Source organism: Anopheles funestus, chromosome 3RL, assembly GCF_943734845.2.
Source record: "Anopheles funestus chromosome 3RL, idAnoFuneDA-416_04, whole genome shotgun sequence".
Classification (NCBI taxonomy): domain Eukaryota; kingdom Metazoa; phylum Arthropoda; class Insecta; order Diptera; family Culicidae; genus Anopheles; species Anopheles funestus.
Window position 1 is genome coordinate 76,136,874 of NC_064599.1, and position 16,339 is coordinate 76,153,212.

The window sequence follows — 16,339 nt, forward strand, 5'->3', positions numbered from 1 at the left end:
TTGTGAAATTAATTACATATTAAGATTCCGTTTGGCAGCATCGCGTGTCTGTCAACTTGCACCCGCGTAGAACCTCCAACCGAGACACGCACTACGCGCAGCCAGGAAGTACGGCAGATACCGGTTTAACCGGCCTCGCTCCAACTCCTTGTTATGACTACCATTAGAATCTACCCGAACCGTTCTCTGCGATACTTCTGCTGATTACCGTTTGTGAGCGCAAACCACTATCATAGCCAACGAGTGGTATAAGACGCCTCGAGGGCCCGTGAGGTGATTTTCCTATCGATTTTCCCTGCACCGTCGTTTGCCGGAGGCGATCCAAAGTGAGTGCAAATGATATAAAGTGGGCATAATGAAAGGCTTCCTGGTGAGGCGCCGATGCTACTGGCCATTTCTACCAGGTATCCGAGTACGGGGATGCCCCCCGGAGGAAACCTAACCGTTCTGGGCGTCCCACGTTAGCCGAAAAGGTGCTCACGGATCCGTTAGTTCGCGATGCAGCGTCGAGATTAGACGCAATTAACGTCAGTAACGAGTGCAAATGTTCTGACAGCTTTCCGATTGTTTGATTGATTTCACACCGAGCGGGTGTTGTAGTAATAGTGGTTAGATTGGTTTGGGTCAAGCTCGGGCCTTCCAGAATTACCTCAAAGAGAGAAGGTCGTCCGGTGGTGTAGCGCTGTTATGCAGAATTGTACGTACATGTCTATCCTTCCTACCGTGCTTCCGTTATTGCATGATGAGCCACTTTAAGTTGCGCGTTCCAACCGTTAATCCATGTTCCCGTTGGGTGGGATGAGATGGCACAAAATACTGAGGTGTTAATGGGATGTTGTAGTTGCTACCAAATTTACTTATCTGTCAAAGGTTTCTTCTTACGATCCCTACACTACAATCGCTTGCATTAGGCGTGGTGCATAAATTTGCAAGCTGTTGCATTATTGTGAATTGCCAGTAATTACTATTTAATGAATCCTTGAAATTGGAGCCATTTATGTCTAATTACTTGCAGTAGGTAATTCCAGTTGAAACTATGAAATTTGTTTTAAATTAAAACAAAATCAAATTTAAATGCAGGGTCTAAATAAAATAAGTTATTTCCAAAATGTTAGTCTTCAACCTAAAATGATCTAGAACTCTTTCATATCCCTGGTGAATATCAAAACAAGATTTAATTTAACGTTAAAATTTTTTTGCCATGATTTTGTATAAGAATAATATTCCCTTAATATTCTCCCGTTCAAGAATATAGTAAAAACTGGTAAATGATTTGTAGGGGATAAGTCTTAACGTGGAGAAGTTTACATCAATATTTCATACTTCTTGTTTCAATGAAAATATTATTTTTGGATGAAAAGAAGTTTGCTCTGGTGAACGATCAAGATGGATTTATGGATTATTGGTGACATCTTCGAGAACCCCCAAAATATTTCTTAACAAAACTTGTTACTCAATTTTTTTTTATTGGATGAATAATGTTTTATCCTACAGCGACATTCATTGATCCTCCTCCCCCAACGAAATTTCTTTAGCGGGAAGTCGAAAGTTTGAAAAAACTTCGGCCTTATATGGAATGTTCTGAAAGTGCTCCGAGCAATTCTACCAGAGAACCGTTAATGAGCATGAGAAATTGATCAATAGTTTAAGATTGAAAGTTGAAAACAATAACATCAGAGAGTTTCAAATGAAGACTATGGAAGATTCTTCTTCTTAGGAACTTATGGAATTACTTATGCCATAGAAAAAGTTTCGGGAGGAGCTTTACTTCAGTGAGGTACGGATTATACTGGTTCGTCCAATGAGCTTTAGTTAAAAATTCAGGAAAAAGCAGGGTAATTAGAAATTTCTAAATTTCATATCTAATATAATTATTAAGTTTCAGCAGCTTTTACCGGTAAATAAAAAAATCGCATTCATTAACCCATTTTTCTTTGCCTTCAATCTTCAATTTATTAAACGGTACATTCGCTTTTCTTTAGCATTTTCACTGATTTTGATAACGCGCAATGCTCACGTTCCATCGTTCCCGCTGGTTGCCGGTGTCAAAGTTGATGGTAAAACAAATTGACCTAATGCGATTGCACCGTTTTGATGTTCTATCATAGTTCCATAACACAATCAATCAAACTCAGATTTTTGCGCACAAATCTCTCGAGAAGAAGCTGAAAGCTTTCCAGCTCCGGGCCACCATCAATGAGCTTGCAGTAAAGCGCGAACCGTAACAGCACAATATCGACCATATCGCAAAGGTCCCGCAAGACATCAACGGATAAAGTTGCTAGAAGATGGAAAAGAATGTAACCATAACAAAGAATGCCCACACCGAAGCGGTCCGTATGCCGTTGATGAAATCGTGGTGGAAAATACTGACAAGCATGCGTTCCAGTGTTATTTCCCCCGAGCATAATCATGCTTCTTCACGAAATATTTTCCACCATTTCTCAAACCGACCAACCCCTGCTGGCGATGGTTAAGTTTTGCGCTGGCCAGATAAAAAAAAACTTTTGCTATCTCCTGCACAACTACGCGCAGCAAACATCTAACAGTATCCCGCCGTGTGAGTGTTGTTCAGTGAAGGGGTTTTCTTGGTTTTTCTTTCGTTCGCCAATCTGCACCATTCGTCCTTGCGACAAATGAGCGAAAAGAACGAATTGACGGCAATGGCTAAACAAAAGCAACTAATAAAAAAACAAAAAAACTACACATGCGGTGTGCAAATTGTGGTGTGACCCCCCCTTTGCGAACGATGATCATGTTTCCACGGGTGTTTGAACAATGTCTGTATGATAATTTATGCAAATCCGTCCACTCCGCGATAATCACTGTGGATGCGCTACTTTCACAGCGTAAAACGAATGAACGTTTATGTAAAGCAGTCGTTTGACGCGTTGAAGCGTGCCAAGAATGTAGGATTTTCATTTCGAAGCATACAACAACAGTCGCACAGTGTGGGAGCAAAAGGGGATAGATGTCCCCTGCTAAGCTAACCAAACAGCAAATCCCACACTCGACGTAATGAGTTAAAGGACGAAAGCTTTGGGGTGTTTTTTGTCTCCCCGTTTGCAACGCGTGCTGTCAGCGGGTGCGTTTCCATTCTGGAAAGTGGTCAAATATTAATTGGACGGCGTGCGCGAGTCGGTCTAGCGATGAAAGCTTGCCCAATAGCGAGTACAAGCTGAAACGACTCGTGTTACAACCATACTGTTTAATCGAACCGAGTTGAATGAGATTTCCCGTCGATTTCTTTTTGTTCTGCAGATTCGCAACTAATCCAAAACGGGGGGAAGAAAGAAAAATGGCACACTCAGCCTATACTACCCGGAATGGATAACATAACTGTGAATGAAGACTCCCTGCCGGTGAAACCGAACCCCGTGGCACGATGTGCGGGATCCGGTGCGTGTATTTGTAAGCGTTTCATTTCACACACCCATCCCATGGACAATTTCCCCAAGGCCACTAAGGCGCGTATGGCGGATCAGGGAAGCCGGACCCAACAATCCGTACGCGTAACGCTTCCTCTAGAACGATTAGCAGGGCGGAAAGCAAGGGTGAAAAACGCCGTGATTAATGCTCATACAGTCGGGACCAACGGGCATTGATACTTGAGTGGCCAGGGTTCCAGGGTTCGACCGGTTGCCATTTTTTTTATTAAATAATGTTTATAGACAGAAGAAAACGTAACGGGACGACGGCCTCCCATTGCTTCGTTCTTTAATTTAATTATAGTTCTTACACTACTCGGAAATCCGAACCTGCTCTCTCGGCAAAAGGGAGTTTAAGCGGAGGTTCTTTCCCAAAGGGCATGTTTTGTTTTACACTTCCTTTAGGTCATACATAGGTTGCGCTTTTGTTGTGCAAGCTTTCAAGAATCCACTCGAGAGGGAATCTCTAGTGTACGTTATGAATAGATAATTTTATTAACCTCTTCCTGTGTCCGTTTTGATGCGGGACAGGAACACAAACGAAACCAGTCATCTAATGTAGAAACACGTTCTCTCTCTCCCATTCTCTCTACAGGTGACGTTCTGTCAGGTGTTTGTTTCGTTGGTCAGCTGGACACACACTCGTTGGCCATGTTTTTGCTGATACCGCTCGTCATCTACCTGTCGATCGGAGGGATCTTCTTGCTGGCAGGTTTCGTGTCGCTGTTCCGCATCCGCACCGTGATGAAGCACGACGGCACTAGAACCGATAAGCTGGAACGATTAATGCTACGGATCGGGTTCTTTAGCGGACTGTTCATACTGCCGTCGCTCGGGTATCTGGCGTGCCTGTTCTACGAGTACTACCACTTCGACGATTGGATGATCCAGTGGAACAGACAGATGTGCAAGATCTTCTCGATTCCGTGTCCGGCTGCACGGCACGGTCCGCCCGACCCGAAGCCCATCTTCCACATCTACATGGTAAAGTATGTCTGCTCGATGCTGGTCGGTGTGACGTCTAGTGTGTGGCTGTGGTCCGGCAAGACGGTCGTCAGCTGGCGGCAGTTTGCCGAACGGCTCCAGGGAAAGGACACGCGGAGTCGCGGTGCGTACGTCTAGTAGAGGGTAACGCGGGTGCGCATCGTTGCCCATCATCCGGCGGTGCGCATTACCGCGCGAGTCATTAGGTTTTAGGAAGAGGCATCACCATCATCACCATGCACTCATTGCACGATCGAGTTGCAGAGATCCTGCGCGAAAACTGATCACACATCGACCTACACCTGTCACCATCCCGTACGTCATCGTTCACCATCCGACTCAACCGAACGCCTCAAAAGTTGACATTAAACCCCGCAACACAGGAGTAACCGAGAGAAGCAGCTATATCCCAGATCCTCTTAGAACACAATTGACAGATATAGAGAAAGAGGGAAGGAGAGGTAGGAAGATAACCCACATAGATAAGAAGATATGTTTCGTTCGAGGTTAATTTTGCGAACTGACCAAATATCTATGTAGTAACGCATCTTTAGGAGAGTGCATTTAGAATTACTCATTTCCGCTGCCTAACGGTAGCAGCGCAGACATATATTGTACAGGTAGTATGGTGGCTTCCGTCTAATCTCCGTACGCGTTATGCCGTAATATTGTGTATAGCTGGCAGTAACCTTGATTCGCATGTAACTGGTTAGCTTACACGAATATCCCTGCGCCGCTGAGCTAACTATCGCAACTTGATAGGGAACTGTATTAAGAACAAATCAATGCTTAAGTAACCGCGAGAGAAGATGTGTCAGAACTAAAAAGTACATACATGAAATTATGTGATGCATTTCGAGGGCAACCGTAGAAGGACGAGTTCGGGTCCACTCTCTAGTGGATAATTCTTGAAGTTGCGATACAGGACATAAACGTCTTACAGGACGCATTACATATAGTAAGAGAGGAGTCAGGTACGAATGTTTCGTATCGCAAAGAAAAAACCCGCAAAACCTATGTGTGTAAGACTTAGAAAACTAGATTCTAGCTGTACCATACCTACCTTCTGCTACCTAGCATTAGCAATTCGTAAGTAGATTGTAATAATTCGCGTCGATCCTTCCCTCACCACATGGATCTGTATCTTTAATGAAGAAAAGTTATTGTACATATAGACCGATATAAGACTAATTACCGCTAATAAGTACGGGAACGTAACAAACCAAACTCCCCCCGGGCGAAAGGAATTCGAATTTGCTAGGTAAAATGGTGCACCCGAACGGTGCCTGTGAATAGTTAGGAAGTTACGCGCTGCGTGTATTGCATTTACATGTAAGTTCTACTTTAAACTCCAGATTTGCTATTTGAAAGTGTTGCTCTATTCGCTAACATACTACATAGTTGCTTCCTCGTCTAATGCGCCATCCTCCTGTTTCCATCCTGCAGAAGAAGCTGTTTCCCGGGTTAGATACTGCGACACGTTCAGCCTACAGGGATGTTGTGTTACTGCCAACGAGTGCTTTCATCGACGCATCGAATGATGAAATGCGACCTAACCTTCGTGTCAACCCATTATCTATCTGGCACGACATTTAAAGCAGTGCCGCCATGTTCCAAAAATGGATGCTAACTAGCTTCAATCCAATCCACTAATTAAGGACAATTCCGGGACCTTTTGTAAGTCGAGCAATCTTGGCACGGGCATGGGCGAGATTGTATACGGGAACCATTATTACGTCGAAAACCTTTGCCGTTTCAAGTATGTCATTACTTTGCCCTCGGATAGGATGAACAGGATGAACCCGTTCGGTACGCTAAATTGTTCACTTGGAACATTTCACGAAGTCCTACTAAGCTGTGGGTGCTGCTACAAAGCCGCACCAAAATCCAATCGTCGTCATACATGAATATTAATGACAGTGTAAGCCATTATCGGATGCGATGGTTGTGGCGATGGTCCAGCATCCACTTCGCTTCGGTACCGCTATCTAAGCCCGGTCAAGGATGTTGGGCTATCGCCAGCTTGCCGCTATTCGTGTGTGGATCAGTCACGTACTACTTCCTTGGTGCCTGCGTGTGTTTGTGTGCGCGATGGCGTCTCATTATGCTGGCTAGTAGTGATTTGAGATTCCGATAGTGTCACACCGTCCTAAACTTTGCAAGACTCCGAAATGGGGTTACGTATCCCGGTAACTGAATCGCCCGGGAAGAATCCTTTGACGTGCCAGAACAAGAACTGTAATTCGAAGCGGAGGTTACACGGGTCCCATTGGAAAGGAGTCATTAATTATCCGAAGCAGATTATGCCGCGTACAGCCACGTGCATACGGGGAACTCCATGCGAAAATGTAAAGCGTTCTTGGGAAGTAAATTTTCGGTCGCGGCACACGTTTTGGTTTTTGTGGTTTTGGTGGTTTGTACCTTCGTTCCACGTGTCCGGAAAACTTAATTAATCATCGTAACATCAGCGCAGCCTGGAAGCGAAGTAGGACGACGTCACGGAACACAATCAACCAGCGCGATTTAAAAACAATGCCATCAAAGCAACAAAAGGGCATCCTTACGAGCGCAACAAGCGATCCCCGAAGGCTTCGTCGCTTAGTGAACTTTGACCAAACTGGCTACCACAGCTCCCCGTTTCCATCTCCACCAAGAAGTCATACAATAATTTTTCAATTAACGTTTAACCTTCCCGGAAACGTGAAGCTGGAACACATACAAGTCGCCTATACTGCACTGAAAATGTACCTTTTTTCCGGAAGGCCATTTCGGGAACCGCCCAGGAAAAGCGTTCCAATTGGCCATGGATACGTACTTCTTCCACTCCAGAATTGTGGATAAGTGCCTCAAAAGTGACGTGATAAATTAATGCCCAACATTACCCAAACGTGTACGGGACGGGCGTAACAGGATGATGACTGCCGGGATATATACGTTTAGGGGCTCGGTTGTTTAATTTTGCATCGTCCTTAGAAATGGCACATGAAATGGATAATGAAACGAGCCATGAAAATTAAAATGCAAAGTACACAGAGAAGACAGCAACTAATCCCGGCTCTGACCCCAACTTGTCATCTCCGCCGCGGGTACGGAGACTAAGGGAAAGACCGTACACGACATCGTTCGTTGTTGGTTGTTTTTTTTGTTGATTTTTCGTATTTTGTTTTCATGAATTCTATCTTCCTTCCTGTTGCTTCGAGTTCTGAGGTTTTTCGTTGTTGTTGTTGCTATACTATTCTCATCGGGAGTGCGCTCTGTTTGCCCCGCAGCATCGTATCGGTTGACGGCAAATAAAATTGTGTTTATGTTTTTAATTTAATTTTACGATTATTGCTGCCTTGTTTTGCCAGCGCGGTACTGCGACGACTTCACTTGCTCGCTCGAACACTTTATGGTGATTCAGATTTGCGCACTTGTTTCAAGGCACTCGTCCCGCAAGCCACGTTCAGCTCAGCCGGATGACACCGACGCTTGGTTTGTTGGCATTCCGATGCAAAAATGTTGCTTTATTACATAGCAATATGCAGCATTCAGGCTTGGGGGTATCATTTTTTTTCTTTTTTGTAATAAAATAAATATTTTTTGCATCCTTTGACACTGATGAAGCTATTCATACTATTAAGCTTGTATGTAGAACTGATCGAGCTTCCAATAATTTAAACATCTTTGGTGTTATGTTGAATAATGGAAAATGTATTAAAGGAAGATATTTAGGACATGTTAAAACATATTTTTTATAAATTCCGAAGCTTCAAGTCCTTAAAATGTGTGTAAAGTCATCCTGGTCTCCTCAAAATGTTGAGGAGATTTTCATAATGTTTTGAGTTGAGTTTTTGAAGTTTAAGAATCAATTGATTTAACAGTTTTCAACAGTGATATTATAAATTTTGGGTGCGCATAAAAAATGTGCAAAATCATAACGCTTTTGCATTGCAAGTTATTTTTGAGGATCGATGGATCTATCAGAATTCACAAATTTTTGAGGATTATTTAAACTTTTGCGAGTCTACTCGATTAATCTTTGAGGATTGAAGAACCTTTGAGGATTATTGAATTTTTAAGACTTCATAAATCTTTGAGGACTCATGAAACTTCCGAAAGTCGTCTCATGATTTGAATGACTCCTCACGGAAGATTTATATGAATTTCCATTTTTTTTCTTCAAAAGATTCATGCAACACTAGTTCTGCAACTAGAAAAATTTAACTTTTTGCTTGCCTTATCGCCAAAATAATGATGATTTTTCAGACAATTTTTTTTAGCATTTCTAAAGTTTTTGTTTTTAGTGTATTCTTAGTATTCCAAGAAATCTTCACTGGATACCTAGGTCCAGGTTTTTTAAGTGCTCCATGAAAGGTCAATGAAAACGTTATGTTTTTAACTAATCCTTTTTTAAGTTATTCTTAAATGTGTCTAATTAAGTTGTGTTGTCATGGTACCAATCCCATGTTTGAGATAATTTTTCTTTAATGACCTTTTTCCGAACTTCTGAAGAGCTTAAATCTTCTTCAAAAACAAAAAAATCTTCTGCTGTTCCAGTGGAATTAACTTGTTTTCGGTAGGATAAAAGCACCCGTGATAAATGAAATTAAAATTTAAACATTTTTCATCCCGTTTTTAAGTCTTGGAATAGTCCTGTTTACGTTCTGGATGCGTTATATTTAAATTTTTAACAAACCAAATTAGGTAGCAAAAAGAAAATCGTTTTGAATCAAAGCGATTTCTTTCTCCAACGAGCCGAGAGCCGAGATTTCGTTGAGAACAGTGCAAAACAAAGCACTAGAAACTGTAAAGGCAACGAAAATAGTGATGGGTAAACCTTCGTTAAGTATGTTTGTGGTGTCGTTTGCTCGTTTCCTAAACAAAAGGACTATCGTCGGTCGATACCGTTTTGGCTGTAGCAAACCTCTCGAGGAAATTTTCCTTTTTACTTTTTTCTTCCAATTTTGAACAAAAGTAAGCACCAAGCTGGGATTTCTTTTTCTCGAGTTATCTCGTCTTTTCCAAACACCAGACAGCAGAGTGAGGACGGGTTTTCCTTTCGCGAACTCAATCAACTCTCAAGAGGTTCGGCTGTTTTGGGGAACCGTCGAATGGAACCGTTTCTGTCATTGGCAGGCAAACAAAATCCTTTCTCCTATCCTTTTACCTTTACGTACTTCCTCACCCGGAACGAACTCCAAGAAAAAAAAGGTAAACAGATGCAAGCATTTCCTTCCCAGAGTTCGTTTACTATTTTCTTCTGGTGTGTGCGTGAAAATAGAAACGATACGGTTCGATGAGACTGTATGCAGCTTCAGTTTTGCCATTCGATAGTAGTTTCTGTTTGCCGTCCGAACATCCGAAAGGACATTAGCAAAACCTTTTCTTCACCTTCTTTTGATGTGTCTCGGCTTCTTGAGGATGGAATTGATTTCGTAAAGTGTGAAACTCGTACAACATTAAGCTCAGATTTCATATAAAAAAACCACACACCCGATTAATGTATAAGCGACGAACCCTTCATTTTTTTCCTACTCAATATACTTAAAAATGGGTTCGATTAATTTTCCACGTAATAATATCGGAATCGGAATGAAAGACGGAGGGAGCAAAAAAAAAAAAACAAAAACATTCACGAGAATAAAACTTTTGCTGTCCTGACTCGTCCTGAACGCGTCGCGTTCACACGTTCCAATCAAAACCTATTCCAACCCCAACTCATTTTCTTTTGCAAGCGCTCATGGAACGGGAAGTGATCGCGATAATGGGCGATTTCTCTCCTGGGATCAATAAATAAATTTTTATCTTCGCCGCTGCGGCAACACAAACCAAACTCGTCCAATGGTGAATGGAGAACCTTTTGAAGTTGGCAGGTTCAAAAGAAGGAATGGAAGTTTTTTTCCGCCACGCCGGCCTGTTCGTGTATGGCAACAAGGAGTTTCGTCCTGTAATGCGGAATGATGGTGTCGCGTAAATTGCGCAAGTTCCTTCCTCATTTTTTTGTCTGTTTGGTGCCACCAAACAGAGGTCAGATTGATGCTGTCGAACCAGTTTTTTTGTTGTTTTGCTCGTATTTTTGTCCGTAAGTTCGAATTTGCTTTTTTTTCTTTATTAATCACGAGCAACTGCTGCAAAGGAGGATGTGAAAAGTGAAGATAAATGTCAGAGCAGTTGGTTAAAATGAATCGTCCAAACGCTGGAAATACAAAAACCGAACCGGAAACTCTTCTGCAGGATGGATGCCAACAAAAAAAGAAGGAAAATGGAGACTACGGAATGGACTTGTTTTGATAATAATTTTATATTTTACTAAACCCTGAAAACTATTACTTACCCAGCTTCCCCTTTGGCTTGGCTTCATTTCGTTCTCGTAGCTCCTAGCGAAAGATTTCATTTTTAAATTTTTGCTTTCCTAATACTTTTTTAACATTTCATCTGATTTAACACATTTGTCAATTCCCTATCGAACAGGGATGGTGATCGGCCAAACAAAGTTGGAATTAAGTCGTTAGAGAGAAGAAAATCAAAATAATAAATTTGTTAATTGCAAACTGGAAAAAGGCTATAAAAAGCTTGCAATTTTTTTGTTGCATCATCATCGCTTCAATAAATGCCAAATATTCGACTAAACCGTAGTCGAATCAATCTGTAGCTGTAGAGATGGACACACGTACAAGGTGCATACCCCGAGAGGGCAGAAGGTTATGGTTTACCTTTTTAGCGTTTTAAGTTATATGTGGCTCTTGCTATTGAAGAGCAGTGAAAAAGTGGTTTAAGAAAACCAGAAAATTAATTGTTAAACAATGTGTCATAAAATGTGAATGCTGGTGTGAATGATGGACAGGAGAAGCGGAAAAGAAAATTCCACGTTCTCCATCAACCTTCAGCGTTTGCCTTTCATGTAGTCATTAATTTAGATTTCGTTAGCAAAACAACCCGCTTCACCGTGAAAAATACGGCCAGGGGAAGGAAAAACAGCTGCCAGAGAAGTTGCGTTAGGAGTAGCTTTCAGAGAAACAGATAGAGAGAGAGAAAAAGAGAGCAATTTTCATCTGAGTTGTTACGCGCTAGGCTTGAATATCGTAACGCACTTCTTAATGCTGGAAAATTCAAAACAACACCGACCGGTTACGGCTTTCCGCGCTGGCAAGTTTGTGCAAAAGTGTTTCAAAATACTGTGTCCCGCAGAATGCTTCTCCGGTGTCCGGTATGTGTTTCTATATATGTACAAAAAAAACATTACCGTAAATGCGAACATTGAATAAAATATTTAGCATGAAAGTTTGTAAGACGAAGCGTGAAAAAAGGGGTAAGAAAAAAAGGGGAAAAAATCGTAACATAAATTACCCGAGAAAGCAGCAACAGGTAACGCACGGCGGCACGTGTTCTGCTCCCACAAAAAAAGGGAATGGAAAACAAAACGTGTGTTCGTGTGTTTATTAAATAAGTGACACAGCAGCAGCAACAGTGATGAAAGGAGAAAAATGTTGATTGAAAAGAAGCATATAAATATATTATATACAGAGACACACAAACACAAAACCATTAGGAAGAGGAAATGCTCGAGGTGACTAAGATAATGATAAAAGTGTACATCGGATAAAAAGGCATCAGCAGCATCAGCAAAAATATGAACTATTAGAAGAATCTTTATATCGTGTTTCTTTCTTCTTTTTTTGGCATGTCCTTTACCTTCCGTCTGGCATGTTCTGCATGCCAGATCTGTGCCTGAAAGAAATGAAAATTGTTCACCCTTCACATAATTGCTTCACTTCTTCGCTTCATCATCATCGCTCAACAAACACACATTCCTTTGTAGAACATAGGCATGTCGCGCTATGGGGAAAGGAAACGATTTTCCTTCCTTTCGCCGTTCGTCTGTCTGGGTCTGTGTAGAGCTGCAAAACGTTCGCGCGGCTGAACAAGATCGCTTTACTCGGCTGGTGAGATAACATTCTTTCCTTTCTTTCGGAACCGCGTGCCAATGTTGATCGAAAAATAATGTCCTCCTGTGTGTGTGTTTGCTGATTCACTGTTCGCCGTTTGTTTGTTGGCGGATTCTTTTCGATCCTTTCTCGACATGGTTTAGCGGGAGAAATTGCATAGTTCTACTGTAGTTTATTTTGTGTCTTGAATAATTTATTATTAATTTTTCAGTACATATCATATCAGTTTTAATACGGCTTTTAATTTTAAAACTTGCTGAAAACTCGTTTCTTAAAGTTCGTTCACTATGAAAAATTATCCGAAAATTATTAAAAATATTTTTTTTTCAACACAATACTTTTTTTGACAAAATTATTCCAAACGTTTAAGTTGAGTAGTTTTCCTTAGCTATTTACTAAAAAGTTTATGCTTTTATTTTAAAACATTTCATTGAAGAGTTTTTACGTCGAAGTGGGAAAATTTTAGGCTTTTTTGGATACTTTTAAGTTGAAATGGAATCTTGTAAAGTTTATGTGGAATCTATCTTACCTTAAGAATGTTTTTAAAAATCAAATTTAATGCAGGGTGTTCGAGTTGAACTGACAAATTCTGCATCATTTCAGCATCCTGCTCAAAAAGAACTAGAATGTTCCGAGGTAAATGTGGAATCCTTGAAACTTTCTGATTTAAAAATGGCCATCATGACCTCAGACCAAAATCACAAGAAAATTTGATCCAAATGAGTGAAAAGAAACACATTGCAACCGATTGGCATTAAAATAAATCAATTTAATTTTTTTTGCAAAATTTCTCAAAAAAAACGTATGGGGTAAGCCTTATGAAATTTTCGAGTGGAATTTTTTTTTGAAATTTTTTTCTGATTTTTTATGCTTTTTTTAGTTTAAAGCATTATTTGAGTGAAAAGAAACTTATTGCAACAAATTCGCAATAAAAATTATCGCATTTAAAAATTTTGCTAAATTGCTCAAAAATGTAGAAAATTTTACATTTTCTCAAACAGGGTATGGAACTTGGTTCCTCGAATAACTTCTGGCACAGACATCTGAGGGCATGGCCGTCCAAGAAGAAAATGTAGCCATTGGTGCCATCTATCGACCACAGGTTAAAGATTGGCGATCCGTTGGATACCGACCGAGTTGTAGACAAAACTTGGTGGAAAAATGAGCCTTAGTAAATTTTTATTTTTTTTGCATTTTTTGATTTTTTGATTATTTTTCACTCTTTGTTTTATTTAAAACATTACTTGAGTGAAAAGAAATACATTGCAACCGATTGGCATTAAAATAAATCAATTTAAATTTTTTTGCAAAATTTCTCAAAAAAAACGTAAGGGGTAAGCCTTATGAAATTTTCGAGTGAAAATTTTTTTTGAATTTTTTTTCTGATTTTTTATGCTTTTTTTTAATTTAAAGCATTATTTGAGTGAAAAGAAACTTATTGCAACAAATTCGCAATAAAATATATCACATTTAAAAATTTTGCAGAACTGCTCAAAAATGAAGAAAATTTTACATTTTCTCAAACAGGGTATGGAACTTGGTTCCTCGAATAACTTCTGGCACAGACATCTGAGGGCATGGCCGTCCAAGAAGAAAATGTAGCCATTGGTGCCATCTATTGATCACAGGTTAAAGATTGGCGATCCGTTAGATACCGACCGAGTTGTAGACAAACCTTGGTGCAAAAATGAAGAAAATTTTACATTTTCTCAAACAGGGTATGGAACTTGGTTCCTCGAATAACTTCTGGCACAGACATCTGATGGCATGGCCGTCCAAGAAGAAAATGTAGCCATTGGTGCCATCTATCGACCACAGGTTGAAGATTGGCGATCCGTTATATACAGACCGAGTTATAGGCAAAACTTGGTGCAAAAATGAGCCTTAGTAAATTTTTATTTTTTTGCATTTTTTGATTTTTTGATTATTTTTCACTCTTTTTTTATTTAAAGCATTACTTGAGTGAAAAGAAACACATTGCAATCGATTGGCATTAAAATAAATCAATTTAATTTTTTTGCAAAATTTCTCAAAAAAAACGTATGGGGTAAGCCTTATGAAATTTTCGAGTGGAAATTTTTTTTGAAATTTTTTTCTGATTTTTTATGCTTTTTTTAATTTAAAGCATTATTTGAGTGAAAAGAAACTTATTGCAACAAATTCGCAATAAAAATTATCGCATTTAAAAATTTTGCTAAATTGCTCAAAAATGAAGAAAATTTTACATTTTCTCAAACAGGGTATGGAACTTGGTTCCTCGAATAACTTCTGGCACAGACATCTGAGGGCATGGCCGTCCAAGAAGAAAATGTAGCCATTGGTGCCATCTATCGACCACAGGTTAAAGATTGGCGATCCGTTGGATACCGACCGAGTTGTAGACAAAACTTGGTGGAAAAATGAGCCTTAGTATATTTTTATTTTTTTTGCATTTTTTGATTTTTTGATTATTTTTCACTCTTTGTTTTATTTAAAACATTACTTGAGTGAAAAGAAATACATTGCAACCGATTGGCATTAAAATAAATCAATTTAAATTTTTTTGCAAAATTTCTCAAAAAAAACGTAAGGGGTAAGCCTTATGAAATTTTCGAGTGAAAATTTTTTTTGAAATTTTTTTCTGATTTTTTATGCTTTTTTTTAATTTAAAGCATTATTTGAGTGAAATGAAACTTATTGCAACAAATTCGCAATAAAATATATCACATTTAAAAATTTTGCAGAACTGCTCAAAAATGAAGAAAATTTTACATTTTCTCAAACAGGGTATGGAACTTGGTTCCTCGAATAACTTTTGGCACAGACATCTGAGGGCATGGCCGTCCAAGAAGAAAATGTAGCCATTGGTGCCATCTATTGATCACAGGTTAAAGATTGGCGATCCGTTAGATACCGACCGAGTTGTAGACAAACCTTGGTGCAAAAATGAAGAAAATTTTACATTTTCTCAAACAGGGTATGGAACTTGGTTCCTCGAATAACTTCTGGCACAGACATCTGAGGGCATGGCCGTCCAAGAAGAAAATGTAGCCATTGGTGCCATCTATCGACCACAGGTTAAAGATTGGCGATCCGTTGGATACCGACCGAGTTGTAGACAAAACTTGGTGGAAAAATGAGCCTTAGTAAATTTTTATTTTTTTGCATTTTTTGATTTTTTGATTATTTTTCACTCTTTGTTTTATTTAAAACATTACTTGAGTGAAAAGAAACACATTGCAACCGATTGGCATTAAAATAAATCAATTTAATTTTTTTTGCAAAATTTCTCAAAAAAAACGTAAGGGGTAAGCCTTAGGAAATTTTCGAGTGGAAATTTTTTTTGAAATTTTTTTCTGATTTTTTATGCTTTTTTTAATTTAACGCATTATTTGAGTGAAAAGAAACTTATTGCAACAAATTCGCAATAAAAAATATCACATTTAAAAATTTTGCTAAATTGCTCAAAAAAAAGTTTAGGCTATACCCTAAGGAAATTTTCAAATTTTTAGAATTTTTTTCTATAAAAATATATTCATTTGGCTAGTTTGGGTATTTTACCCATGTATTCCGTTTCAACTCATGTGTTTCAAACGTTTCGTTTCAACTCATTTTTGTTTCAACTCACGTATTTATTCTTTTTACAACTCGACTCACCACGGCTACATGCTTACACTCATGAGTGAGTAAGTGAAAAAAGAATCGCTAAAACTCCTCGTGGTGAGTGAACGATACCGGTTCAATACAACGTTTCAACTCACTATCTCACTCTTACTCACTTTGCACTATATATTCAACATTTGCTCTATATTCAACATCAAAATTAGTCTAAATACTTTATTAAATTAAATTAAAATATTAAATTTACCAAATAACTTATGATTTAGTTAAAATATTCCTTATGATATCAAACTAGACGATCTTTTATAAACTGATAAAAGCATACAGATGTAAAATTCAATAACGAAAGAGAAACATAATTTCAAACCAAATTGTCAAACTAATTAGTTTTGGTTGTCA

At 39.2% G+C, this 16,339-nt stretch overlaps 1 protein-coding gene and 1 long non-coding RNA gene across 4 annotated transcripts in view; one reads left to right on the plus strand and one right to left on the minus strand.

Annotated features, from left to right (window-relative positions):
- Positions 1–12,047, plus strand: part of LOC125767009 (frizzled) — a 217,286-nt gene extending 205,239 nt beyond the window's left edge. Inside the window, exons 5-6 of one of the 2 annotated variants that reach the window (XR_007418717.1) lie at positions 4,024–5,744; positions 5,859–12,047. Coding sequence is in view for 1 of the 2 variants with exons in the window: in XM_049433215.1 (XP_049289172.1) it covers positions 4,024–4,550 (527 nt within the window). In the remaining variant the exon portion in view is untranslated. Of the gene's footprint in view, positions 1–4,023 lie in introns of both variants that reach the window. The other variant, XM_049433215.1, reaches the window with a different exon arrangement.
- LOC125767122 (uncharacterized) overlaps positions 1–15,740 on the minus strand; it is a 241,659-nt gene extending 225,919 nt beyond the window's left edge. The window contains exons 1-3 of one of the 2 annotated variants that reach the window (XR_007418741.1): positions 15,254–15,740; positions 14,016–14,727; positions 13,433–13,489 (exon numbers count right to left, since the gene is read on the minus strand). This is a non-coding gene — a long non-coding RNA (uncharacterized LOC125767122). Of the gene's footprint in view, positions 1–13,432; positions 13,490–14,015; positions 14,728–15,253 lie in introns of those variants that run through there. The other variant, XR_007418740.1, reaches the window with a different exon arrangement.
- Between the last annotated feature and the right edge of the window lie 599 nt (positions 15,741–16,339).